This window comes from Monopterus albus, unplaced genomic scaffold (assembly GCF_001952655.1).
Source record: "Monopterus albus unplaced genomic scaffold, M_albus_1.0 scaffold364.1, whole genome shotgun sequence".
Lineage (NCBI taxonomy): Eukaryota > Metazoa > Chordata > Actinopteri > Synbranchiformes > Synbranchidae > Monopterus > Monopterus albus.
Genome location: NW_018128244.1, coordinates 242,707 through 269,876, shown reverse-complemented (window position 1 = coordinate 269,876; position 27,170 = coordinate 242,707). Strand labels below are relative to the sequence as shown.

Here is a 27,170-nt window from a genome sequence, read left to right as displayed (position 1 = left end):
AGAATGAGTATATGAAATTAAATTTCTAGGTGTCATAGTTGATGACCAGTTCTCCTGGAAATCTCATATCAGATATGTTCAGCATAAAATAGCTAAAAATATATAGATATTGGCAAGGGTTAGATATATGCTGGACGGGAAAGCACTACGTATTTTGTATTCTTCATTGATTTTACCATACTTAGAGTATGGTGTTGAAAACTGGGGCAATACATACAAAAGCTCACTTCAACCATTGTATATATTACAAAAAAGAGCGATAAGAATTGTGCATAAGATGGGGTATAGGGATCACACCAATGTAGCTTTCATACAGTCTAAATTGTTAACATTTTTTGATTTAGTGGGATATAAGACTGCTGTGTTTATGTATAAAGCCAGGAACAATTTATTACCTGGTGGAATTCAAAAACTATTTAATGAAAGGGAAGGGGGATACAATTTAAGGGGTCAGTTAAATCTAAAAGTTCATGCTATACGTACGACCAAAAAAAGATTTTGTATTATAAATGTATGTGTCATTCAAAATGTATGCAAGAATAAGAAATTTAATCAAGAATGCATAAAGGAAACACTCTGTTTTAAATTTTTTGTGTATTACTTGTCTGGTGAAGAAGAGAATTACCTATGTAGAGATACTGCTTGCAGCCAATGATGCATGAAATTTTTTGTATAAGATGATGTCATGGGGTAGGACTGGATAAATCTGACTTCTTCCTACTCCATTCAAACATGTACTAGGTATAAGCAAACTGATTCTGGATTAGCATTGGTTGGATTTGTGTAATTATGTGTGTGTTGATGTCATTGTTCTGCATGTTTGAAAGAATAAATCAAATCAAATCAAAAAAAACTCTTAACTAAAGTGCATGGACTCACTGGATGAGTTGTCGTAGAGTGACACGGACTCGTCCTCACTGCTGTTGTAGTTGCCAAACAGAGCCTTGTAGTTGCTGTCTTCGTACCAGTTAAGGGATTTGATCTGCAGACCGCCACCTTCAGGGTGACCGCACACGATCCTGGAGACTGCCTGGTACATGGTGCTGGGCGATGATGTGGCATTCTGCGTCAGGAAGATGATCTCGTTCCTCAGGTTGATCCAGCTCTTCATACTGGCCAACTGGAGACACAGAGGGGACTGGTCAGAGGCACTAGCAGCTCCACAGTACATGCTTAAAGTGCCTTATATTTTGTGTTACTTATTTATCTACTTTATATTTCATTTGTATTTTGTGGCATTCATGTGGACGGCAAAGTAATAATTTCACTGTACAGGGAAACACGTTTCCTAACTGTGTATATGACAAATAAACACTTTGACCTTTGAATCTAGCAGAAACAAGTCATGAACACAACTCGGACTGAAGTTGACATGTAGAACTTGTAATCGAACAGTTTCTTCTTCCCACGTCCAGCGGTCACAACATGCTCCTCCATGTGCAGTGTGTCTGTGTCCCCCTGGTGAACCCCAGTGCTCCCTCTCTGTTGGCTCTGGGTTTGGTCTCCACCACCACCTCTGGCTGTGGAGCTGCTAACTGCTGCACTGTGTTCACCAGCTGGTCTCTGACCGTTTGCTGTCGGCAGGTCGTGGACAACGGCTATTTAGAGTGTCTGCTCTGAGAACAGCTGCTTCCTGCTGCGGCCCTGGGCCGCACTGTGAGAGCGGTGACAGTGAACCAGGACGGTGACGTTGTGGTCCGGCTCTAAACGCTGAGCTGAGACTCGCTGTGAAGCTGCGTGAAGCCGAGAGGAGCTGCACAGTCAGCTGATCAGTCACTACCACATGCACCTGAGCTTTAAACACTGGTGTCACATTGTGTTATACACCCTTATTACTAAAACTCACATCATAGCTGCTTTATCTTCAACATAACAGAAAAGCAACCAGAGAAGTGAACCACCAAAGCAGAGAGCTACAAACAACAACTAAAGATAAAGACAACAGACAGAGGCTTTACTGAGATCCACAGAAACTGAATTTAAAAGACACCTGACATCAGCATGAATCCTAAGTTCAGAACAGACTGACCTCTGCTCTGAAAAATAACTGCTTGCAGTGCAGCAAAGTTCTGACTCATATGTGACAAAGTCTCAGTTCAGACACAAACAGCTCATTCTTTCCTCATTTTTGCCAGTGCTGCATTTAACTACCGTCAGAAATAGCACAACTGCAGTACAAGACTCTTTCACATTGACTAACACCTGAGAGAGAGGCCGCAGTTATTTGGAACAATCACAAAACAATGTTTTATGTCTCTGATTCACTACTTCATTCTTGCTAAGACTGCTCACTCTCTTCATTCACACCCTACCTCGCTCGGGACTTGGGAATGGATTCAGGACGGGCAGTGAAATTTGTTAGGTATAAGCAAACTGATTCTGGATTAGCATTGGTTGGATTTGTGTAATTATGTGTGTGTTGATGTCATTGTTCTGCATGTTTGAAAGAATAAATCAAATCAAATCAAAAAAAACTCTTAACTAAAGTGCATGGACTCACTGGATGAGTTGTCGTAGAGTGACACGGACTCGTCCTCACTGCTGTTGTAGTTGCCAAACAGAGCCTTGTAGTTGCTGTCTTCGTACCAGTTAAGGGATTTGATCTGCAGACCGCCACCTTCAGGGTGACCGCACACGATCCTGGAGACTGCCTGGTACATGGTGCTGGGCGATGATGTGGCATTCTGCGTCAGGAAGATGATCTCGTTCCTCAGGTTGATCCAGCTCTTCATACTGGCCAACTGGAGACACAGAGGGGACTGGTCAGAGGCACTAGCAGCTCCACAGTACATGCTTAAAGTGCCTTATATTTTGTGTTACTTATTTATCTACTTTATATTTCATTTGTATTTTGTGGCATTCATGTGGACGGCAAAGTAATAATTTCACTGTACAGGGAAACACGTTTCCTAACTGTGTATATGACAAATAAACACTTTGACCTTTGAATCTAGCAGAAACAAGTCATGAACACAACTCGGACTGAAGTTGACATGTAGAACTTGTAATCGAACAGTTTCTTCTTCCCACGTCCAGCGGTCACAACATGCTCCTCCATGTGCAGTGTGTCTGTGTCCCCCTGGTGAACCCCAGTGCGCCCTCTCTGTTGGCTCTGGGTTTGGTCTCCACCACCACCTCTGGCTGTGGAGCTGCTAACTGCTGCACTGTGTTCACCAGCTGGTCTCTGACCGTTTGCTGTCGGCAGGTCGTGGACAACGGCTATTTAGAGTGTCTGCTCTGAGAACAGCTGCTTCCTGCTGCGGCCCTGGGCCGCACTGTGAGAGCGGTGACAGTGAACCAGGACGGTGACGTTGTGGTCCGGCTCTAAACGCTGAGCTGAGACTCGCTGTGAAGCTGCGTGAAGCCGAGAGGAGCTGCACAGTCAGCTGATCAGTCACTACCACATGCACCTGAGCTTTAAACACTGGTGTCACATTGTGTTATACACCCTTATTACTAAAACTCACATCATAGCTGCTTTATCTTCAACATAACAGAAAAGCAACCAGAGAAGTGAACCACCAAAGCAGAGAGCTACAAACAACAACTAAAGATAAAGACAACAGACAGAGGCTTTACTGAGATCCACAGAAACTGAATTTAAAAGACACCTGACATCAGCATGAATCCTAAGTTCAGAACAGACTGACCTCTGCTCTGAAAAATAACTGCTTGCAGTGCAGCAAAGTTCTGACTCATATGTGACAAAGTCTCAGTTCAGACACAAACAGCTCATTCTTTCCTCATTTTTGCCAGTGCTGCATTTAACTACCGTCAGAAATAGCACAACTGCAGTACAAGACTCTTTCACATTGACTAACACCTGAGAGAGAGGCCGCAGTTATTTGGAAAAATCACAAAACAATGTTTTATGTCTCTGATTCACTACTTCATTCTTGCTAAGACTGCTCACTCTCTTCATTCACACCCTACCTCGCTCGGGACTTGGGAATGGATTCAGGACGGGCAGTGAAATTTGTCTCTGTACGCCCCCTGGTCATACGGTATGCTGAATCGTGCCCAGGCACGGCACCGAGCGATCACAGAAGTCACACAAACTAGACTTTGGGGCCAAACGTGCTCATGCATGGTATGGATTGCCTTGTGCAAGTCCAAAACTCATCAAATCAGTTATGGGGCCAAAAGCCTTGACAGGATATTGTGACTCTGTGCTACTGTTGTGTCATGAGCTTCATAACTGACACCTTCACTGACACTTTAATAACATGGATTTTCAAACAAAGGAGAAGGCATCAGTGTTTTCTGTGGAAAATCCTCTTTTTATGGCATTTCCTCACAAAAATAAAATATAGACCATATATTAAAAAGTGGATTTTCTACAATATTTCTCTCACAGACCTGAGATCGACACATAGAACTACTATATAATACTACTCGTGCTATAATCCGTCATATCTTTTGACTGCAACTCCCACCAAACATCTTCATTTTCAAACAGTTGTGATTATCTGATGCATATTAGAGCTTATTATCTGTTTGTTTAATGCTTCCTTATTTGAAGTAGATCAGAGACTTGGTGAGACCTGAGGTGGAACACCTGCTGCTCTGTAACTGAAAAGGTTAAAAGGGCATGTTTAGTAGTAAAATGTGCACAAGACTCAAAAATTCAAACATCTGGCCACATGAAAATCTTGTATCTCCAGTCGGGTCGATGCTCTGATCAAGAAGAAAAGCCAAGCGGATGTCTGGCAGATATAGAACTGTTTTCATCTTAATGTAACGTATGCAGGGAGATGCAGCGGTCAGACACGTGGTGCAGGAACAGAGACGCAACAGGGATCACACAGTGCTTTCTTGTTTCCTGCAGGAAGCTCAGAGAGGAAGGGCTGGGGGTTACTGCAGGTCAAGACTTAAAACAGTCACTGTTCAATGTGAGAGAAAGGATCTATTTAAAGGACCAGGCCACAGTTTTTTCCTGCACATTTCACACAGATTCACACTTCTGCTGCCTGTGTTTAAATGCAGTACTATTCTACTATTGTAGATGTTTTAGTTTCATCATTTAGGACCGAAAACCTAAGAATTAAGACAGACATTGTCTACTCCCTGGCTTTTTTTAATAATGCTTCCCCAGTCTGTCCCTGTTGGACTCAGTCAGCAGATCAGTCAGTAAGGGATTACCTGCAGGCCAGGCCTTTGTAATGAAGAACAACTGCACTGCTGCTTGTTGCAGTGTGAATCCTGCATCTTACATGTGGCCATGACACTGTGGCAGAGGAAAGTAGGCCAGAAGTTCCTGGAAATGTTGGCAGGTCGTTTTCCTCTGGCTAACAGGAGAGGGCAGTGACAGTGACAATTTTAAATAAAGTTTGATTCAAACCGTCAGCTCAGGACAGGAACAGAAACACAACATTTGGGATGTCTCCATCAGAGGAACCTACCGAAACGCGGTGAGCTGAGTAATGCTTGTCACAGGATCTGCATTTGTTTCCGCTGCCCTCCTCCCACTTCGGAGCTGCTAAAGGGCTTTATGTTGCAAACAAAGCCTGGGTTAAACTGTCAACATGTGACTGCTATGCTGTGTTTGGTTTATGTGGATGCTGAGTCAGGGACAGCAGTGTGTTGAAGTGTGCAATAAGGTCGGCGTGAAAACAACAGACGGGTCAGTCTCACTGAACTTTACTCTGATTATCAAACCATCCTCAGCAAGAACAGCTTCAGCCTCCAGCCAGTTTACACCCACTCTGCTTCCAGCCTGTGCCCAGTATGTCCCCAGTCTATCCCCAGTATGTCTCCTGTATTTGTCCCACATCTCAGAGCTGTGCAGAGCAGCTGAGCCGGTGACAGCTACAGTTCTGTTGTATGTCGTGTCACCACTATCACCATGTCTCTGAGTGCGTCTTTCAGAGTACTCAGTGCTATGAGCTCCAACAGCCAGCTGCAGTCCGTGGTGTCTCAGCGGGACACCGAGCAGGATGAAGACTGCCGCTAAGTCTTTGTTGTTAGTTCAGACTCATGTGTTGTCCTGCTCAGACTGTGAAGTGAAAACCTGCTGAGCAGTCTGGGTCTTTGTTCAGCTGCGAGCTCGACTGTCTCAGCTGCAAGAAAACAGCTTTTATCTGGACACAAAGACTCAGACGCTCAGAACTGCCAAGTAAACCCCCTGACCTTGGTCTGCTGCAAAGGAGGACTCACATTCTGCTGGGGGATGCATCTGTCCAACTCTGACTCTACTGTCAGATAAACTCTGACTCTGCTGGAGGACACCAGTTCATTTTATTTAGTTTTTGTCTTATCCCAGGGAAAAAGTCATCACCAGAAATAAAGTTACTTTTCACTGATCTGGACAAATATTTGACAGAATATGTTTGGTCACAGTGTTTGTTGACAAGCTGGCCCGCTTCTGCAGCTCAATGTTGTCAGTGGAATGAGGGTTTTACTGGTGCACAGACTCATTTACACAGCCGTTCCAGCTAAAAAGCAGGTCACATCACACCCTGCAGAGGACTGTGAGGTGCATTTCTCACCTCAACGGCCAAGGAACCCAGACTGTCCAGGAGGTTGCTGGTCGCCCTGGCCACCTGTCTGACAGCCTCGGGCTCAGACTCCATGTTCCCCTGAAAAAATTAAAAAAATACAAACTGGTTTTAGTTTCCAGCTTCACTTCAAAGCTGCAAATCTTCAACACGCAGTAAAAGTCAGAGTGAAACAACAAAGTAGCTGTTTAAGCCACATGATGACGATTACAGTGCTGTGGTCTCCTCTTCACTTAACCGTTTCTTAATCACTGTGTCAAAGTTAGTGTTAATCTCACTGTCATCTTTTGCCGCTTTCACAAAAAAAAAAAACTGACAAACTAAAAATAAGTAATATCCATAAAAATAGGAACATCAAGTCCCCACAAGTTCTAAAAAAAATTACTGGACACAGTCAGACCCTCTGAGCTGGTACTGGTGAGAAAACTAGAGACAAATAAACAGTTTCTGCAGCACAAACAAAAAGTCCAGAAAACAGCCAACCTTTCTGAATGAAGACAAACAGTGTTGTGTTATTTTATCACTGCGAGCACAATGAGTTTCAATGCAGCGGGGCGGTTTTCTTTCTCAGTTTTCCGAACTGATTCGGTTTAGTTCAACACTGTCTTCTGTCTGGTGATTTTATTAGTCATCAGCAAATAAACACTGAAAACATTCTGTTCTCAACAGCTGAACGCTTGTGTGAAACTGAAGCATCTTCTCTGAAACATTTCTGCATGTGCTGCTGTGGAAACTCGTGGTTCAGACAGAAGCGCTTTGTTACTTTCAGGTTCACACAGTCAATTGGAGCTCGTAGATTCCTGCAGACAAAAGAAGCTGAGGCCTGGCTGACGAGCAGCTCACTTTCAAACCGCCAAAGCCTTTAAACCGGTCTCCAGGCTACGAAAACTGAGACTGTAAAGAGCAGAGACGGGCTGAGACATGCTTCCTCCCACACACATAAGACACTGAGTACACACACACACAGTGCTAGTACACACCTTCACTTTGTGCCACCTGAACAGTGTGAGCCAGGTGAACACGCCCTGAGCACTGTTGGCTCAGGACTCAGTCTGTTTCAGGAAGGTAAACCAAAACCCTAAATCTCTGTCCAGATGTTTAGCACAGTCAAGACTCCCGTTTGTATCTGTTTTGGTTTGTTGCTTGTGCCCTGGGAGAGACCTTCAGTGACTGATGTAACCCTCCCTACCCAGGGGGTCCCAGCAGTGGGACCAGACTGGATCTGCTATTAAAACGTGACCTCAAGGTGGCTGCACGTGGCACATGTGGCTTCTCAAAGCTCCTGATAGGGCTAAAATCACTTATACCGCATCAGACTGAGGAGAGCTGCAGCTCAGCAGCATCAGTGTCACTGACTACTTATTGTAAGGCTGGTGTCACACTCTTCTTTAGAGACTGGCTTAGGTGGAAGAATGTTTCTCAGATCTCACTCCGGCCTGGTGATGGGAACAGGGACACTGACTGGGTTTCTAAATTCTCCCACATGGCACTGGGTTATTCATTTAACACCACCCAGACGGTTTCCAGTGAGGTCACATACAACCATCAGGATCAAGCGACATATGAATAAAATGGTTGTGGTCTTTTCTGAACTTTCTCTGAAGGTTGCTTATTCAATCCTGAATACTGAAGTACATTTGAAACCAAGTTGTCGTGAGCTTTCAGTGCAGCACTCAGTGGTAGATGTCTGTTAGCAGTCAGTCAGAAGGTGCCATCTGCAGTCGCAAACAAACATCATGAGCTCATTTTCAGTTTTTACACTATTCCACTGACGCATGTGTGGAGCTAATAGGGGGTGAACTGTGTTTGACTATGCACACAAATCACAAGGAGCTCACTTATTTTGTCAGAGACAGATGAAACTGACTGGACTGAGTTAATGAAGTCCAGATGTGACATCATGACTCTGAGAGGACAACCTGCAGACAATAATCAGGGCAGCCACATTTTCATCTGCACATTTCTCTGGTTTTTAATAAATAAATAAATAAATAAATAAATAAACCACCTGTGTGTCTGAGATGCTACAAAGTACCAAAAAGACAGAAAGGAAGAAGACCAGTTACCAAAAACAAGTACGGAAGCAATTCTGGATTTAAAAGTATTTTTTCAAAAATCATCATTGCAAATGTTTGATGTAGAAAGAAACTCATTTCTAGTGACAGTCTCTGAGCAAAGGGCAGATTTAGGACATTATGACTAATGATTCAGGTCTGTCTCACAGGGCATCATGGACCCGTCAGCAGGTGTGTTTTTACCTGGATGGGTTTCAGGAAGTCCAGGTTTTCCAGGAAGTGCTCCTCAGCGTGATTCAGCCAGGTAGGTGGTGCCTGACAGATGACTTCCTGTACCAGTGTTGACACCTGTCGGTCCGAGATCATCACAAAGTCCTCCAGGCTCTGCACGCCGCCCTCCCTGGGACACAAGTCCCTCAGGTGGACCCCAAAACCTCTGAGGAGGACCTGAGATACAAGTCAGAAGGTAAACCCATACGGTTTCTTTATTTAAGATCCTCAAACTTTTGTCAAATATATTGAAAATTTCAATCAGTCTTTTATTCAAAATGATCAATTTCATTCAAAGCTCCATTTGCTATTCCACTTCTCTCTGACCTGTTCCTTATTTTCTGAGTTCAGTTCCCTGCTCCCATAATCAATTTTATTCCACTTGATCGTTCCCATCTTTTCATGAGTACAACCCAACTTTAATTTCCTCCTGTTCAGACTGAGCGTGTATGGCGCGTTCTCCTCACCTTCTCCAGGTTGACGTCGGCCTCTCGGATTTGGTGGACGCTGTGTTTGGGGAAGGAGGCGTTTCTCAGCAGAAAGCTCGACAGAGTCTCATTGTCTCGCAGGAAATGCTTCAGCTTGAAGCCTGTGGGAGAAAACAGAAACAGGAGGTCAGTGTGTCCTCAGAGAAAACTGACACGCCCTCCACCTCCTGTACAAACCAGAACATGTTTACCTGCTCGTCCCTGCCACACAAATTTCAACATCCCCTGCCATCATTTCCACTGAAGATGGGGTTGTGCTCCCTCATTTCTCAGACTCACACTTTAGTCCTCCATTTCCAGGCTGGCAACAGTGTCATCAAGTGTTGACTGTAATGATGTATCACAAGCAGCCATTTTTACCCTGGGTTTTGCCTGTCAGGATACATGGAGGCTACTACTCTCCCATCGCTGTAGTCACTCTCCTCCATGTTTAAACTTCAGATCCACCATGACACCTAGAAAGGTAAACTGTCTTTATAACTCTGAGCTATGCAGAACTAGACAGGCCACCTCTCTAATATCATTAATGGAAGTATCAATAACACTCAAACCTTATTCCCCACTGTTGACAGGTTAACAAATCCCCCATTGCAGCTGCCCCTAAAGCTCCTCACGGCAGAAAAAATGTAACAAGTTTGCACAATTTTTTCATCAAAAACTGAAAATATCTGATAAAGTATTAGATTGACTCAGTCAAGCAGAGAATACAACCTCATCACCATCTACGAAACAAAGTTAACAACACTAGATGGCACCGCATCTTAAAACGTCTACCTGCTCAGTTATTCTAGCTTTAAGCTTTTTAAAGTGTTTTCGGCTCCTTGGCAGTGGATTTGTTGTATATTTTCAATGATTCACTCCTATCAGGCATCTTTCCAGCATCATTAAAAACTGCAGCTATAAGGCTCCTCCTGAAAAAGAGAAACCTGGACACGTCAGCATTAAGTAACTACAGGCCCATCTCAAATCTTCCCTTCATAAGTAGGATTATTGAGAAAGTAGTTTTTAACCAAATCAAGCACTTCCTGCAAAGAAATGAAATCCTGGATAGATTTCAGTCAGGTTTCTGGTTGTATGATAGCACTGAACCTGCTCCCATAAAGACTTGAAATGACATTTGCTTGAATAACAACTCAGGGAACTTAACAGTCTTGATGCTATTAGATCTTAATGCAGCATTTGACACTTCTAGAAGACAGGGGATATGTAGTCATTATCGGTAATAGTGAATCTCAAAGAACCACCATGAAATACGGTGTCCCACAAGAACCAATTCTTGGACCCTTCCTATTCAATCTGTACATGCTCCACTTTTTCTAATTTTCCAGGAGTGTAGTTTTGCTTATAACAGCTATGCAGACGACACCCAGATATATTTAAGGCTCTCACTGAACGACTGTGGTCCTATAGACTTTTTGTCTCAAAAAAAGGGAACAACTGGATGCAACATTTCTTTCAACTAAACAAAGACAAAACAAAGAGAATTATTTTTGGAAATAAAAAAAGAAGGTAAATGGTCTTAAATGGTCTTAAACTTGTATAGCACCTTTCTATGCTTTTACAGCACAATCAAAGCGCTTTCACACTATTTGGCCATTCACCCATTCGCACTCCCAAACACACACATTCACACACCGGTGACACCACCGGGAGCAACTGGGGGTACAGTGTCTTGCTCAAGGACACTTTGACATGTTGACTGGACAAGCCAGGAATCTAACTGCTAATCCTCCGGTTAGGAAACGACCCACTCTACTTCCTGAGCCACAGCCGCCCCCCAGGCTGGTGGGTCAGTGACTACCTCAAGTCCAAGACAATGGTTGTTATTATTTTACTAAGATTATTAAATGTTTATTGTCATATGCACAGTGGGGAAACGTGTTTCCTTGTACAATGAAATTCTTACTTTGCTTACTTCTGTGTCTAGTAGAGTACACTACTGTAACACACTATTGATTGTCCTTCCCAGTAAGACGATAAGACAAATGCAACTCATTCAAAAAGCTGGGCCAGAATACTGAGGAGCAAATGGTGGCCCAAATCTGATCTGAGAACATCTGGTTTGTGTGGAAACACCAGGTCTGAGGCACTGTGAAAGAAACCTCAGCTGGGATGTGAACGCAGCTTAACAGACAACAGTTATTCAGTTTTTCCTTGGGACCACCTGAACCAAAATTCAGGTGAGACAGACACCTGAGACTCCTGGGACTTTCAACAGGAAGTGCTGACCATATTTGGCATGCCAATGTGATAAGTATAACAGGTGAGGTTTCTTCAGTGAAGTTGTACATAGGTCTAGACCTGTCTTCTGCTCATTCCCAACATGCCGCAGTGAGATCTGCTGATTTCCCCCTACACACTCACCAGCCTGTTGTCACAGGCCTGGAGGCTGAGGTGGAGCTCAAAGGAAACACGCATCACGCCACATATTTATCACATCATCACACCACACCACATGGGCAAAGACCCTGCGCACACGCCCGCCACAGTCTCTTCTTCTTCTACAGGTCTGAACAAGCAGCTGCAACAAAGAAACTTCTACACACTGATGATCTCAGAAACACGCCACGTGTTCAGTTCAACACGGTTACATCAAACAGGAAGCTTGTTACCCTTCTGTCAGTGACTGATTAAAGGACAGTTTCACTGTATGAAAAGCAGGTCTGTGCTGGTCTTTATGTCCTCCAGATCATAACCTTCTGTTTGCAAATCTGAGTCATCCAAGCTGTGGAGACATGGGGCAGCGGTGGCCTAGAGGTCAGAGAAGTGAGGTTGTGACCAGAGGGTCACCAGTTAGTCCCTGGAACAGCAAGATTAAATCTGGGTGGGACAGGTGACATAGCATTGCTCACCCCACCCTCAGTGACACCACTGTGGTGCCCCTGAGCAAGGCCCTCAACCCTAACTGCTCCAGTGGAGCTGCTCAGTGGCCACAGGTCAGTCTGTGGTAGTACTGGGCTGCTTCCAGCCACGGGTCAGTCTGGTTGTACTGGTTAGCTTCCAGGTATGAATGTGTCCATGAAAACGAGAGGTGGCCTCTCAGTGGACCTGCCCTGAATAAATAAAGCTTTTAAAGAAAGACAGGAAGCCTCAGAGAATTGAAGACATTTAACTGTGTCAGTGGTGGAAAGCAAGTCCATTTACTGAAATACTGTGCTTAAGTACAGCACAGTTTTACTTGGCTGGTTCCATGTTCTGCTACTTCATACTTGGACTTCACTCCATGAGACAAACCTTGTACTTCTTACTGTACTACATGTATGTGATAAGTTTAGTTCCCTTTCAGAATCGGAGGAATCAAACAAAACACAGTAGAATCCATCCTTCATCTCTACCGCTTATCCTAAACATGGTTGGGGGGAGCTGGAGCCAATCCCAGCTGACATCGGGTAAGAGGCGGACCACCCTGGATAGGTCGCCAGTCACAGGGCTGACACTTAGACAGACAACTACACACTCCTATGGGTGGAGCCGGAGTACCCGGAGAAAACCCACACAGGCACAAGGAGAACATGCAAAGTCCACACAGAAAGGCTGGGGCTCGAACAAAGAACCTTCTTGCTGTGAGGTGACAGCGCTAGCCACTGTTCCACCATGCTACCCCACAGTAGAACCAGCAGACTCTATTGATCCCAGTAGGAAATCCACCAGCTACCCAGTAGGATGGAAAGTACTTCCCAGTATAAGTATATAAGGTAGTTACCATCAGCTCCACCTTTACCAGCTGCAGCATTAAAGTGATGGACACAGTAATTAGTCACTATGATCCAGTATCAGACGTTACTGGGACACGGACCGTTCTGCAGGACGAGTACTGGTACTGCTGGTACAGTTGTTTTCAGTGATTCTATGGTTCGATTTCCCACCAGTAGCAGCTCTGCTGTCACTGCAGCCACATCACCTTCTCAGACTGAGCTCCATGTTGCAGGTTGGAGGAAATGGACCGGGCTCATAAACAGACTCAGTCTAACTCACGGTTTTAGTAACTCGGGGATTAAATGTCTGCTGGGCTCACATGCACTGAAACATGCAAATGCATTAACGAATCCTCAGACATCTGCCTGAAACCAAACAGCTCCTTCACCCAAACCCAGTAAAAGCCTGAGTGTTTATACAGAAACTGAGCATGCCACACAGATGGAGCTGCTCAGTGTCCATGTTCTGACTCAATCTGCTGCTTCATCACATCAAACCGATCCTCTGGCTGAACAGCAATATGAAAGGTACTGGATCCAGTGTGACCCAGAGAGATTCAGTGTTCTGTCATGTATGACAAAGAAAAATGGTAAACTTTGACCACCGAGAACCTGAGATCTAGTTTTGATCAATAACTGAAACTATTAATCAGTTATCTAATCAGATGTCAGTTTTCTATTCATCAGCTAATTCTTTCAGCTCCCCACCAACACACTCAGTGTTAAATATTAAATGTCCACACTGGAGCAACAACAGACACATCGTCGTCCTCCTTCAGCTAAATGAATGCATCACCAGCTGGCGGACAGGTGGAGCATTAGGACAAACATGGCTGTGTGTCCCGTCAGCGTCCGCAGGCTGCAGCTTTACTACAACCACACTGAATCCCTCCCTGTCTTGGTGTTGGTCCCCTGTTCACAGAGCCGGGTTTGGACACCAGCTTCATGTTTCATTGTGGATGGGAACTTTATAAAGACAGCGTCATCGAATCTGTGCGTGAACGCTAACAACAACTTCCTGTCTCCTGTAACCTTCTCTGACCTGTGAGGAGCTGCCATGTTGGTACAGGGAAGCCTCTTGCTGCACAGGCGTGCGTGAAGGCAGGAGCTCTGTGCACAAGTATAATCACCATAACTGAATTTACAGCCGTTTCCCCAGTAGCTTAGTGTGTTCTGAATGTAGAAAGGCGTTAATGGTACAGGAGACGAGGCTACATTAAAATATAGATTTTCATACCACAACACTTATCTTGTGTAGACAGTCACTGTGATATTCTTATAATATTTAAGATGAATTTATTCTTTGTAATGCGTTTTTCAGTTCATTGTTTTCTCTTACTGCAGTGTAAAACAGCTGCCATGACATCATGCTGGAAATAAATATAGACTTCAGTGATAATTGACACAGAAGTAAATTGTTTTGTCTTTTTTTCCATTAAACATCAAGCAGCAGCACAAACTCTTGTGTTTTCTACAGTCTGGACTGAGCCCTGCTGCAATATGTCCTCTATGTGTTCATATCCGTGCCTCTGTGACTGATCAGATTAAAGATTGATCACGCAGTACAGCTGCTGTCACTGGCCTGGAGTTATGATCAGAATACACTTCACCTGGTGACTGGGTTTTGTTTGTTCGTCTGATGAGGATCTGAGGCTGTGACAGAAGAGCAGCACAGACGGCTGAAGCACACAGGAAACACCATCCATCCGCACTGAACACCCCCCAGGTGTCTTCAGATACCCTCAATAAGTTCCTCAGATCAGTGTCATTTTTCAGGTGACAAGACCAAATACCTGCCTCTTTGTCACGTGACACTAAACTGTCCAATCAAACAAGCTGTGGGAAACCAGTGATTGAGTCATCAATCCAGAAAATAGTCTGCTGAACAATCAACAGTGAAAAGAACTGCGCCGATGGCTTCATGTGAATCTGTTGCCCTGGGTAAAGACCCTGAAGTGAACTGGTCCAGGTTCAGATATGATCCGGTCTCAGACCTCGTGTGTTTGTCCAGCTGCACAGTGTCTGAACTCAGCAACACTCAGCACGACGCTGCCGATCTAAGTGCAGGAAACTCAACATGACAGGACGACGTGAACAGAGAGGCGACATACTGACCCTCACCTGTGGGGTGGGGCCAGGAGGCCTCCTGGAATCTGACTGGCCTCTGCTGCACCCCCCATCCAAAGTAGGGAGGTGAGGATGTTTAGCTTGTTAATATCAGAATTTCAACATCGTACATGTCTGGGGGGGCATTGCTGTAGGAGGCTGGGGGCAGGGGCCACTTGTCTGGTAACAGCCCAAGGTTTAGGGTATCTGCAGTTACAGACTATATTGCACATGAGAAGACAGAGCTGCTCATATGGTGCATTTTTATGCCACATTAGTCCAGTCCTTAGAGCTTTGCACTGGCTCCCAGTTAAATACAGAATTCAGTGTAAGGCCCTACTTACTGTCTCCAAGTCTCAATGTTCCAAAATACATCAGAGACCTGTTTGCTGAAGCCTGGAAGGTGTCTCAGATCTGCAGGGACTGGTCAGCTGGTGGTGCCCAGAGCGCCAACTAGACAAGGTGAAAGTGCTTTTAGCTGTGATGCTGCCCACAGCTGGAACCAGCTCCCAGAGGAACTGAGTTCTGCCCCAAATGGAGCCACTTTTAAAACTAAGATGTTACTTTAATCAGTTTTTCTTAATTTCAGCTAATTTTGCACTTTATCTGCTTCTATTTTTCATCCATTACTCAGTAACCAGCTGACTTCACCGTTTGTGACTGTGCAGACACTGGTGTTTCAAAGTCCCATCTATCCATCTGTGTGCATTGTGTTAAGCACTTTGAATTGCCTTTCTGTATGAAACAGGCTATATAAATAAACTTGCCTTGCCTTTATGACACTGAATAAACTAATAAGGACAACAAGGATGACATATAGCTTATTACTGAAAAAACAGGACCTGCTCAAACCTAATGCTTCTTCTGAGCCAGCCCTCTCTAGCTGCTCTGCACCCAGGTGAGGTCACCTGAGAACATTCAAACAGGTAAACCTGCCGTGGCTCGTCTCCCTGCCCCCGCTCACACCACACAGCTCGTTCTCACGAATGTCAGTTTGCGTGATCAGAGGTGATCTGAGGAATAAAGAGCAGAAAAGTGCTGTTCTCCTTCAGAGGGAGGCGGGCTGCATGTCAGAGCAGGTAGAGAGAAGAAACGCCCCCCACAGTGAGACTAAAATGCAAATGAACACACAGAGGAGCAAAGTTCTTTTGGTTTAATAAGCCTGAAAAACTCCAACCAGAGGAGGGACAATGCTGAGCTCTAAACACCTCAGCAGAGATGAATGGCTTAAAAAATCTGCCGTTCATTTTAATCTCACCTCACACACAGACTCAGACTGAAGCAGAGAAGATTCAACAGTCTGCTATGTGATTGTAAGGTTCCTCTAATGATGATGTTTAGCACCAGCTCCTGCAACCCTTCTGTCCTGATGATGGGATTACACCTGAATCTAATGAGATCTTTGATTATGAACCATCGCAAAGAGATGCTACACAACCACAAACAGATGTAAATCTAAAAAAGACATGATGGCTTCCACATCAATATAATATCCTACCATACAGCCTCTGAGGATCTCTGTGTATTTCTCATCTGCAGTGTCACTGCAGTCAAACTTTGTGGAGTCAAACTCACAACATCACCACTCACCTTCTAAATGTGATGAAGCGCCGACACTGACGAGGTGAATGCACCCAGACTCAAAGAGGGCTCAGTGCTGGCTGGGTCCAGCTGGACTGAAACACTGACCCTGCGTTCTGACTATTTCTCAGTCTCCTACCTGACTGGCTGTTTTGCAGCCCCTGCAGAGCCTGGGCCAGCTCCTTGAATCCATCCAGGTTTTTATCATTCTGACTGTAGAGAAGAATCTTCTTGGCGTCCGAAAACAGACGAGAAATTCTGCAGAAACAAAATTTTGTTAAACATGACAGAGTCGCTGCTGAGAGTGTGACACAAGTTGAAGACAAGCACCGACTGAGAAGAGGTGCTCTGCAGGTGTAATAAAGCATAAACAGAATAAATGTTGCTTCTATGTGGGATGTTGAATGAGCGTAATGGAAGTGGACGCATTTATAGCGGCTGAAGTGTCAGTGAGGCTAAATTTGCATCAGTCTGAGTGTTTTCATCAAAAAACAAATTTGTAAATGAATGTGTCAGGTCGCAGAGGGACCATTCTTCAGAATAAAAGCATGGTCTCACATGGAGTCGTTGAAGTTGCCAGCGACGCCTGGAGACTCGCCTGGCGTCGGGTTTCTGAAGCAGGGGTTGTTGGCATTGCAGAGGATTCCCTGAATCCAGGGCAGTGTGCCGGCCGATGGCATCGCCTTGTTGGGAAAATGACCTGTAGATGGAAAACAAACAGGAAGTGGCTATGTTGGAAAATCTTCAGTAAAGTAAAAGTATGGCCAACACAACAGAAACATTGCCCAGCACAAGTAAAACCTGATCAATTAAAAACACATTATTCTGTTCTTATACTACAGTTCCCATCAGGCTTTGACTGCACTCAAGGCTGTTTTACACTTTGTCTTTATAAAACGTATCAGACAATATTTTCTGGATACACAGATGTGCGGTAAAAACACAGATCACACCCTGGTCGAAAAATTAGAAAGTACTGGGATAACGTGTGGGCAGGCTAGGTTCTCAATCAATTACCCAATCATGTTGATGGCTTCTAACAAAGTACCTTCTAACCCTAACCTTTACCAATGCCAACATATGAGATTCAGACTGACAACAAGATGTATGTCTCAGCAGCTTCGTCAGATTTAATCTGAAACAGGACGTTTCTTCTTTATCTTTCCGCTGCGTTGGAACAAACGTCCGTACGTTCACCTGGTCTCAGGCAGGTAGATAACCTGCGACTTGGTTATTATCACCTGCAGCGGAGCATCAGCCGCTGCAGATTTTCAACCTTTAACCCCACCCCAGCAGCAGCGGCTCCAGCCCCCGTCAACTGTATGTTGATGAAGCTATCAGGACCTTTAGGACTGCCAACGGGCCTCTTTCTAATCAGCTCAGATAAGATAAGAGGCTAATCCCAGAGGTGTTCCAGGTCAGAACAACAACCTGGAACCATCAGTCCATCAATAAGTCAATCAACACAAAACTCACCAACAGCTGTAATAATCAATGAGTCACTAACGCCATTGATAAAGTAACGTTATCTTTTTTCTCTTGTTTTCAAGATGTGTGTGTGGTGTTTGTTCTTATGGTGTTTTGTTGCTGCTCTCTATTTCTGCTGGAACATGGGATCAATAAAGTCCTACCTACCTACCTTGTTTTCTATCGCAGTAAAGTACAGATCGCTGTCTTGGACCAAACAAGACATGCCCTTGGACATGAAAAAAAGTTTAATCTCAACACATTCCAACAAAGGTTGGGACAGTGAAGTGTTCACCACAGTGTGATGCTGCCGTTCCTCTTCACGACACTTAAAAGACATTTAGGGACTGAGGACACCAAGTGAGTCAGTGTGTCAGGTGTCATTTTGTCCAATTCTTCCTGCAAACAAGTCTTAAGGTGTCCAACAGTCCTGGGGTTTCTTTGACACAATTTCCATTTCAAAATGCACCACACATTCTCTAGCGGGGATGGGTCGGGACTGCAGGCGTATCCTTTTCCTCCACAGCCAGGCCTTGGTAATGTGGCACTATGAGGTTTGCATTGTCTTGTTGAAATCTGGATAAGGATAAGGATAATCACCTTTATTGGCCAAGTATGTTACACACAAGGAATTTGTTTCCAGTACAGAACTGATGGCAGCCATCTGTGGCGTTAAATCTGCATGGGCATCCCTGGAAAAGATGTCATCTTGAAGGCAGCATGTGTTGCTCCAACATCTCTCTGTAGGTTTCAGCATTAGTGGAGCCATCAGAGAAGTGGAAGTGACCTTTGTCCAGGGCGCTGACACGACCCCAGACCATGACAGACCCTCTTGTTGCTGCTAACAGTCTGGATGGTGCTTTTTGGTCTTTGGTCCGGAGCACACGGCGTCCATTCCTTCCAAAAATACCTGAAACGCTGATTGGTCTGACCAAAGTCCACATTTCCACCATGTGACGGTCCCTCCCACACGCTTCTGAGCACAGAGCAGTTGACTTCTGGACACTGTTGACATAGGGCTTCCTTTTGGGGCAGTACAGATTTAAGCAGCATTTATGGATGTAACTACGTATTGTAGTGGCTGACACGGGTGAGCCAGTCATCCTGAGCCCATGTGGTTATATCGCTGATAGAAGAGTGACGATTCTTGATGCGGTGCCGTCTGAGGGATTGGAGAGCTCGGTCATCCAGCTCAGGCTCGGCCCTCGGCCTTTATGCACTGAAATCCCACCCGACTCCTTGAATCTTTTAATGATGTTCTGCACCGTAGAGGGCGACAGATCCAAATTGCTTCCTATTTTTCTTTGAGGAACATTGTTTTTAATCATTTCAATGATATCCTCACACATATGTTGGCCAACTGGCGGTCCTCGGCCCATCTTTGCTCCCAAAGGGCTCTGTGTTGCAGCATCAGCATTGAAGTGATAGTTTATTATGAACAAAGAATAAAGTTGATGAGGTGTCACATCAAACAATGTGCTGCTGTTTTGTTTTCAGGACACAGATGATTTATACATCACTGTTTTTCAGTTTTAATTTTGATTTTACATACAGTCCCAACTTCTTCTGATTTCAGGTTTTATTCTAAATATATCAAGAACAGTTTGAACAGACACGCCGCTGCTGTGTAAAACTGGTTCTTAAAGTATCAGCTGTAAATCTCCCAGCTCATCTCTGATCCGCAGGAACTTTCTCGCAGCTCCTCAGAGTCCTGACAGGTTCCATCATGCTGACATGCTGCTTGGATCAGAGCAGAAATATTCGTCCAATAGCGACTGCAGCAGAACTAAAAGCTTCATGTCGTCAGAGCTTCTGCTTTCAGAGGAAAACAGGAAGACACGCAACTTCCTGCAGCAAACTTGAGATTAGTAACCTCATTCCTTACTCCTGAGCTCAGCGTAACTCTGGCAGAGACAGGCACCAGACAATCAGAGGTTAAACACAATGAATGAGGAGCCTAGTGTTTACTCATGCATTTCCAGTCAGTCTAGTTTTATTCCTGCAGTGAATAACATGGCCTGAAGCTCCGCATTTTCATCTGTAATACTATAGTGTAAAAATACTCTGTTACAAGTAAAAGTCCTGCATTCAAAATGTTACTGAAGTAAAAATACAAGAGTATTAGCATCAAAATATTATTGAAGTACCAAAATTAAAAGGTACATACTTCAGGGTAGCTGGTGAATTTCCCACTGGGGACCAGTAAAGTCTCACATTTCTACTGTGTTTTGTTTGATTAATCTGAAAGAAACTAAAGTTATCAAATGCATATAGTGCAGTAACAAGTCCATGTAGTGAAGTCCAGTATGAAGTAGCAGGAAATGGAAATACTCAAGTAAAACACAAGTAGCTCAAACATGCTGACAATAAATATCAGAGCAGAGGGACTTTGTCCATGTAGGGACCTTCGTTCTGCGTCAGTTTGATGTTTTTCTGTCGGCCTGGTTTGAAACACACTTGAAATAATCGCTCAGACTTTTTAGGCCACACCGTTCATGAGTGAGACGATGAAATCCGTCCTATGTCTGTGCATGAAAACCAGACTATGTAACTCATGAAGACATGGTTAGCTTAGCTTAGCAGCTAGCCTGCACTGTGTCCACACAAACATGTCCAGTCGTGTTCAGCGTCTTCATGGATATTTCTGACACAAACAGCACGTCTTCCTTTAACGCGGTCCACGTTGACACTGCTGGGCCTGAGCTGAGCTGGTCCTGGACCTGGTCTGGGGAACACTTGTATAAGGCTGAGTCTTTCTAACCAAACATCTTTTCTCCCTCACTTCTTTTTGTTGTTTAGTGCTCCTCTGCCTCAGTCTACGCCATCAAAGTCCCTCTCGTTCATTTCTGGCCAAAGAGCTGGCTGCTCCCAGTCCTTTCAGCTGAATAACTGATGGATTGCTGCAGCACTACTACAGGAGCTGCTGGAGTTTTAGCTTCCTGTGCTCCATCTACGCGGTCATCTAAAGCAAATCAAAGACGTGATGCTGCTGATGAAGGAGCGGGAGAAAGCCAACCGCACACAGGTGTGTGCTGATGCGCAGACACACACTAAGATTTAACTCTTCAGCTGCAGCGTCAAATGCGTTCTTATGTAATTTTGACTTTATTCCTGTGACCTTCACCAGATTTGATGACAATACAGCCCAGAGATAAGGAGCCATAAACTGCTGTGATAAACATAAACCAGCCTCATTCAGCATGCAGACCTTTAATTTGAAATCCTGCAGCAGCCAGCTCTGTGCTTCCTCCACCACCATTATCAATCTATAACTTGTGATTATCAGCAATCAATTGAGTGCTCAGTGTCAAGATGACAGCAGATACCAGCTGTCCTCAAAAGTGCAAGGGTCTGAGTGCTGCTGATAACCAGGCGCAGCTCCCAGCATGCACCTGGCTGCTACACCTGAGACGACCCGCTCCACAGACCTGAGGCTGGAAATGCTGCAGGACGGTAATAGCTGATCAGTCTCAGGTTGTAGTCAGCACATGGCCAAAAGTATGTGGACTAAATGACCACTGATGTTCTGTTCATGTTCTGAACCGCAGTCAGTTCGATCTTACTGATCCAAATGTGAAAGCTACTGAGCAGCCAACAAAGCAGTTGAATGAAGGTTTGTTGAACTCACACTCATGTTGTTCATATGGAGGGTAGTTGAGCCGCACGCCGATGAGGATGAAGAAGATGAAGAGCGGCCAGACGATCTCCACCAGGAGCTGAAGCTGAGAGACACAAAGAGACAGTCAGGAGGTCCAGTAACACGCTCTCCGTGTGGTTTGACAACATCCTGACCCGCTCACTCAGTGAGTCTGTGTGTGAGGCCGGAAGCAGCTACGTGTCTTATTATTAGAATTATTCATATTTAATGATGACTATTGATTGATCAGCTGCAGACGCACAACAGCAGCAGAGACACAACCAGCACAGAAACATGCAACAAGAGACAGTCAGTTGCTAAAAACTGAACAAATACAATAAATTCACACGAGCCCTGATGAAGCAGCGAGGACAGTGGACGGAGAACTGATCAATACACAGAGATTACAGATCAGAACACACTGGTGCTGATCAAACAGAGAGAGAGAGAGAGAGAGAGAGATGTGAGCTGCTGGGTAGTGAGCCTCCACTGCAAACTGAGCTAAACTCGGTTTAGCACAAACTGCTCCACGAATATGTAAAACCAAAGAAATGAGAGACACTTGTGCTTCATGAGACAGAGAGCTGCTGATGATTGGTGCACTTTGTGGAGGTCGATCAGAGACGAAAAGATGGGATTCCACAGCTGGAAGAAGAACGGAGTTCACACAGAGACAGTCCGACTATCACGACAAAGGATGGATGAGATTACATCGCACACAGAGTCGGTCAGATAGAGCTTAAGACAAAAACGATGATATAGTACATGAATATTAGACTGAATCATAAAGTTACAGTGATTTGTTGGTTTAGACACCAGGCTGCACAACCAACATAAAAAGAGAGAGATGATATTATTCACAGATACCAAGCAGAAAAGAAGAATATCTGATTATTGATTGAGTGATGACAAACTACGACATTAGATAGAATCCTAAATTTAGGATATTATTTATCAGTTTACTTTGTTTTGTAAAATTTGCGATCCCTGATGGACTAGTGGCTAGGATTCAGCGCTCTCGCTGCTGCAGCCCAGGTTCGAGTCAGCGCTGCGTCAGGAAGAGCATCCGGCGTAAAACACGTGCCGAATGTCAACATGTGGCGACCCCTAACGGGAACAGCCGAAAGCAACATTCACTTTGTTTTGTAAAATTCATCATAGAAAATTATGAAGTTCAAATTTAGAAAGGAAAAATGATGAAATGATTAGTCCAATCAATTGATCTGTGTATTGGCAGAAAATTGATCTTTTGTGAAATTTCGCATTAAAACATTTGTGCACCTGCTGTCACTTTTCTGTTTCTGTCACAATAAAAACTTTTCCACCAGATGCTTATTAATTCATATCCATGAAAGAACTGGTAATGGCAACGAGCATCTGCTGCATCTTTTCAGTACCGTCTTATTATTCAGTCCGACACATATCATTGATTAGATACTGTTTAAAGGTGATGAAGCTTCCCGCTCACTCTAATGGGTTCTGATGTTTATCGGTCATTGGAACATGAAATAAATACAGACCAGTAGTCAATCAATCACCTGCCAGAAAGTTTACTTTTAACAATTAGGAATGATCAATGGTTTAAAATAGTTTTTTTTTTAAACTAAAATCTGTTTCCAGCTGCTCACAGGTGAATATTCTTCAGTCCTGTGTCAAGAACTGGCAAACAACATTGTTCCCTTCTGATCGATCTGTCAAATGTCTCACTGTTTTCAGATATTTTAGAGACCATTTGATTGATGAGTTGCAGCCAGTATATAATAAGCCCCCAGCTGAGGTGTGAAGGTGGAAACTGATCAAATCTGAGAGTGGCTGACCGTCTGTCGTCGTCTGTAGGTGAAGTTCTTCCACAGCAGCAGACCAAGCTGCGTTGAGACGGACATGCCTGCCTGCCGTCGCCGTGCCCGAATGACCGCCAGCTGCTGCTCTCTCTGCAATAAACAGAGAGACGAGGTTCAGCCAGCACACGGCTCAAAGGTGCCAGGGTCAAAGGTCACACCAGATATCCACCAGAGAGTGAACAGACTCTGGATTTAACATTTAAATGACTCATGAATGTGTGTGATCAGCAGCTTCAGTATCAGACTAACAACGTCAAAGTGAGTTTGCACCAACAGCTGGATCAGACTGGACAGAGGTTCCTAATAAAGTGGACCCTGAGTTGTTTTAGTCATGTATGTACATGTTGTTCTGCTCAGTTTGTCATTATAAACTCTGATTAAATCCACTAAAACCCTCAAAACATCCCTAAACCCCAACGTTGCTGCTGCTGCCACAGCAGCTCACACTTCAGCTCAAGCCTCATTTGTTTTCTAAGCTGAAGGTCCAGTGTCCTTTGTCTCATTCACTGCATTAGAAGATTAAATGTGAATATTTGGCAGCTTTTGTTTGAGAAAAGTCTTAAGCAATCAGTCAATTCTTAAGAGAGTTGATGTTTGCTTTCCTGTTTTTCTATCCTGGAGCTTTACATAACTACTGTTAATGTTCTGTCTTTATTTCATTTGACTGTCACTGACATTTTTACCCAAGTCGGCAGCTAAGTTATCCCCAGTGTGTGAAAGTACTGGTTCTGGTTGAACCTGAATTCACTGGTGCAGAAACAGACACACGAAGCACTCACTCATCTGTCAATAAACTTCAGTCTTAGCTCGATCAATAGATTTGATTCTGAATTTACAGTTTATCGTCCATTAAGGAAATGTATGTGAAGGCGTGGACGACTTTAAATAAAGCTGCCTGATCAGGTCGGTTAGGTGTTTGGGTTATGAATGAATAATACTTACTATTTCTGTCTCTGCTCTTTACCAATGAATCACAGTATTGCAGCAGTGGTGAAAGGAGTATTCAGATCCCTTACTTAAAAGTAGCAGTACCACAGTGTAAAAATACTCTGGTATAAGTACAAGTCCTGCATTCAAAATGATACATAAGAGAACAAAAGTATTAGCCTTAAAACATACTTGAAGTACTAAAAGTACTCATTATGTAGCACAGCAGTGTCAACATTAACTTCTTAGTGCCTGATGCATTACCATGTACTCCACATTAAATGCTGCTGCTGGTAAAGGACGAGCTGATGTTACCTACCTATATGCTTTTAACTTGAGGTAGTGTTGGGAATCAGGCACCAGAAATTCATAAAGTCTCATCATTATATTGTTTTCTGCATTAATCTGCTTCTGAATCAAACATTATTCATCGCTTCAATATTTTCACACTGATTCCTAAAAATATCTGGTGCAAATTGGCTCAGAGCTGTAAAAATAAAATTCTGCACTGTCCCAAACCTTTACATCAATTCCTTGTTTTCATCACATCATCAGTTTTAATGACATTTAAGGAGGAATGGTTGCACTGAAAACTACACAACATGGATTTTACACAAATATTTTGGCTCAGCATATTCAAATGTGACAGTTTCTGTTAGATCTTGGCTTTGGAAAAGATAATGCCTTTATTAGCTTGGTTCTTCCAGGTCCAGTCTTACTGCTCCGTGTCTGGGCTTTAACTTGAACTGAAAAGCTTCTGCTTAATAAAGTGGCCTTAAAAACCCACTTTTCTTGTCTTTTCTGTACCAGTTAAAAGAATCAATTAAAACACAAGTCTAGTTTCAGTTTGTTTCGACAAACCTTTAGAGCAGAAGCCCGTTCTCCACGTCCCCGTGTTTTAATCCGAACTGGTTTTGATTTACTCTATCGCCGTGTCTTCATACAAACTCTGAATTTACGTTGCTTTGGAACTTATTTTGCTTGTACGAAAAAAAGTGTCGCGTCTTTAAGCCGTTTTAACGCAGAGAAGGAAAGAAGCGTTACCTGGACTTGGACCGAGCTGGACCTGTAGCTTCAGCAGCGAGTTCACACTGCAGCTGCCTCGACACCGGGTTTAAAAGACACAGTGTGGACGGGACACGAAGCGGAGTCCCGGAGAGTGGCTGCATGTAAGGGTTAAGCGTTAAATACCTGTCCTCGTGTTTCAGCCTCAAGATCGTCTTCTCCTCCACCTTCCTCCACCAACATCTGCGGCTCGGGCTTTTGTGCGGGACTAAACTGGACTCACCGGAGTCAAAGCACAATCAATCAATCGCACTGCTTCCGCTGTTACACTTCAAAATAAAATAGGGACGCCGTTCATTTACATTTAGCCCACAATTAATCACAGCATTATTGACCTCATTATCGAGGTGTAGGCCTACAGGTTTTTATGCAGAACAAAATTGGATTCACCTGTATCAACAAAATGTGACTGGTGTTGAGCAGAAGATATTTATCCCCCTCGCTGGTGTTTCAGTCCTTTGAAGTCCAACAATGTCCCTTAATGACTGAGTTGTTATAGCCCAGTATCAGTGAGCGTCGTTACCTGTCTTTGAATCCTCCCCTGTCGACCGATGCCTATTGTCCTGGTGGGAAAGTTTGGGCAGAGATGTCAAAACAGGATTGTAGATGGATGACAAGTTGTGTCTTAGTCCACCACCCCTATTTAGTGAGGGGTGTTCTATTTTCTTAGTCCACCACCCCTATTTAGTGAGGGGTGTTCTATTTTTACAAAAATAGCTTCCTTAACTCCTCTCTCAAAGCAGCAATGTTCTCTGGAGGATCTGGACTTCACTGTCTGTTATGGTTTGTCTCCCTCACCAGGAGAGTGAGGAAGAACTATGGTAGGACTCAAGATTGCAGACCCAGGTGCTAGTGAAAAGAAAAGGGCTTAACAAAAACACAAAGTAACAACATAACAGGGTCCATGTACATGTACATGTACAATCCGGGTGGTGTAGAGATGGTGGAGGAGACCAGGGGAGTAGACAGGCTAACGGCAGGAACCAGGAGAGTAGGAAAATGAGGACGGACAGGTGAATAGACAAGCTAACCAAGGGGACAGGCGGACGAAAAGGGAAATCCACAGCACAGGAACTGTCAGCGTGGGAAGCAAAATGACGTACAAATATATACCACGACAATAAGGCTGTTATAGGGTATGCACGTTAATGCGACAGTAGAGCGTCCGCCAGAGGTATAAATGAGGTAGGAGGGTGATTACAGTAATGTGCCCCAACTGTGCGCGATAACCCACAAGTCACTAAGTACAAAATGCGACACAGTTGAGGCGCTGATCCTGCAAGAAGAGCGAGCAGGAGAGAGGAAGGCAGAAGAGAGGCAGGTCGTGCCAAGCGGACCTGACACTGTCCTCAAAAGAATGTCCTTTGTCCTTCAGGTGGAGGTGGACTGCTGACTCTGGTCCACTGGAGTTGGCCCTCCTGTGTTGGGCCATGTGTTTGTGAAGTTGTTACACTCCTGACTACACTTAATTGCATACACCACATCACTCTGTTTATGTCCTGTTTTGTCTTTCAGGTGGACCAGTCTCTGCCGCAGGGTGTTCCCTGGTTTAAAGTTAACTGGGATATTGTGGTTGTGAAA

General features: G+C 44.2%; 1 protein-coding gene across 1 annotated transcript in view; it reads right to left on the bottom strand.

Annotated features, from left to right (window-relative positions):
* LOC109951103 (ATP-binding cassette sub-family A member 1-like) overlaps positions 1-25,847 on the bottom strand; it is a 56,335-nt gene extending 30,488 nt beyond the window's left edge. The window contains exons 1-10 of the mRNA XM_020585395.1: positions 25,716-25,847; positions 23,574-23,687; positions 21,748-21,841; positions 17,211-17,352; positions 16,792-16,910; positions 9,250-9,371; positions 8,756-8,959; positions 6,489-6,578; positions 2,483-2,741; positions 880-1,158 (exon numbers count right to left, since the gene is read on the bottom strand). Of these exons, the coding sequence (XP_020441051.1) occupies positions 880-1,158; positions 2,483-2,741; positions 6,489-6,578; positions 8,756-8,959; positions 9,250-9,371; positions 16,792-16,910; positions 17,211-17,352; positions 21,748-21,841; positions 23,574-23,687; positions 25,716-25,772 (1,480 nt within the window). The 5' untranslated portion in view covers positions 25,773-25,847. The remainder of the gene's footprint in view (positions 1-879; positions 1,159-2,482; positions 2,742-6,488; positions 6,579-8,755; positions 8,960-9,249; positions 9,372-16,791; positions 16,911-17,210; positions 17,353-21,747; positions 21,842-23,573; positions 23,688-25,715) is intronic.
* Positions 25,848-27,170: the final 1,323 nt, after the last annotated feature.